This window comes from Calidris pugnax, unplaced genomic scaffold (genome assembly GCF_001431845.1).
Source record: "Calidris pugnax isolate Ruff unplaced genomic scaffold, ASM143184v1 C14659750, whole genome shotgun sequence".
Classification (NCBI taxonomy): Eukaryota; Metazoa; Chordata; class Aves; order Charadriiformes; family Scolopacidae; genus Calidris; species Calidris pugnax.
In genome coordinates this window covers 1-1,044 of record NW_015093222.1, presented here as the reverse complement: position 1 = coordinate 1,044, position 1,044 = coordinate 1, and the positions used below count along the sequence as shown (strand labels likewise).

The 1,044-nt window shown below is 58.5% G+C and overlaps 1 protein-coding gene across 1 annotated transcript; it reads right to left on the bottom strand.

Moving 5' to 3' along the window:
- Nucleotides 1-163: 163 nt before the first annotated feature.
- Nucleotides 164-1,040, bottom strand: LOC106900677 (E3 ubiquitin-protein ligase TRIM39-like; the record flags this gene model as incomplete). The annotated part of the gene is made up of 1 exon (XM_014962827.1): nucleotides 164-1,040. A coding segment is annotated over one exon (537 nt), but the record flags the coding sequence as incomplete, so codon positions are not given.
- Between the last annotated feature and the right edge of the window lie 4 nt (nucleotides 1,041-1,044).

Below are 1,044 nucleotides of genomic sequence, written 5' to 3'. Positions count from 1 at the left end.
GTGTGCCACTGATGCCACAGCAGCATCCCTCAAGGACCCTCTCTGGGCTGGAGAGGACCAGGTCCAACAGCACCCTTTGCCCTCTGAGACGTTGGGGATTAGCTGGGCCTAACGAGCAGGGGTGGACGCACCACAAACCCACACAGCTAACCACACAAGGCTCCCTAAATCAACACTTTATTGCCTTGTTCCAGTACAAATCACACCAAAATCAGCACTACACAGCAGGCTGGGCACCCGCTCTTCTCCAGCATCCTGGGAGAGGGCCAGCAGGGCAGCAGTGGTCGGCAGGCTCCCCTGTCCTCATCATGCCATATTCCTGCTGCTAAGAGCCCTTCTCACCATGAGATGGCATGGGGTGGGTGTCACACTTGATGGGTCACCACCAGGAGCACACGGGGAACCTGCCATGGCTCTCACCAAGACACACAGCCACTTCCCCGGCAGGAGCCGGTCAGGCTCTCAGGTATCTGCCTGCCCGTGAGAAGTCAGGGCAGCCGCTGTCACAGGATGATGCACCCAGACCCCTGCGTGTCCCTGACCCAGGAGATCACCAAGGGCTCTGCATTTCTGCCCCCCAAAAAGGCACCCAGGAAGAAGAGAGGATGGAGGTTCCCCAGAAACTTGTCGGTGAAGGTGTAAATGTGAGAGTGGTCGCTCACATTGTAAAAGGAGATTTCTCCTGCCTCGTAGTCCAGGAAGATCCCAATGCGCCGGGGTCTCACGCTCAGGGTCAGAGGGGAGGCAGGTGAGGTGAGGGCTTCATAGTTGCCCCCATTTTGCAGCCGCAGCACCCAGTAGCCATTTTTGGGGGAGAAGAGGACATTGCCTTTCCGGCTGGCCGACTCGCTGCACAGCCCCAAGCCCCACTCAGGCTTGTCTCCCACCTGCACCTCCCAGTAGGAACGGCCTGAGAAGAAGACCTGACTCCCCAGCACCACCGGCACACTGCTGAACCTCTTGGGGTTGTCAAAGAAGGACAGAATCAGCTTCTTGCTCCCACGCCGCACACTCTTGCGGTCCTCGGACAGGATGAGGTCAGAG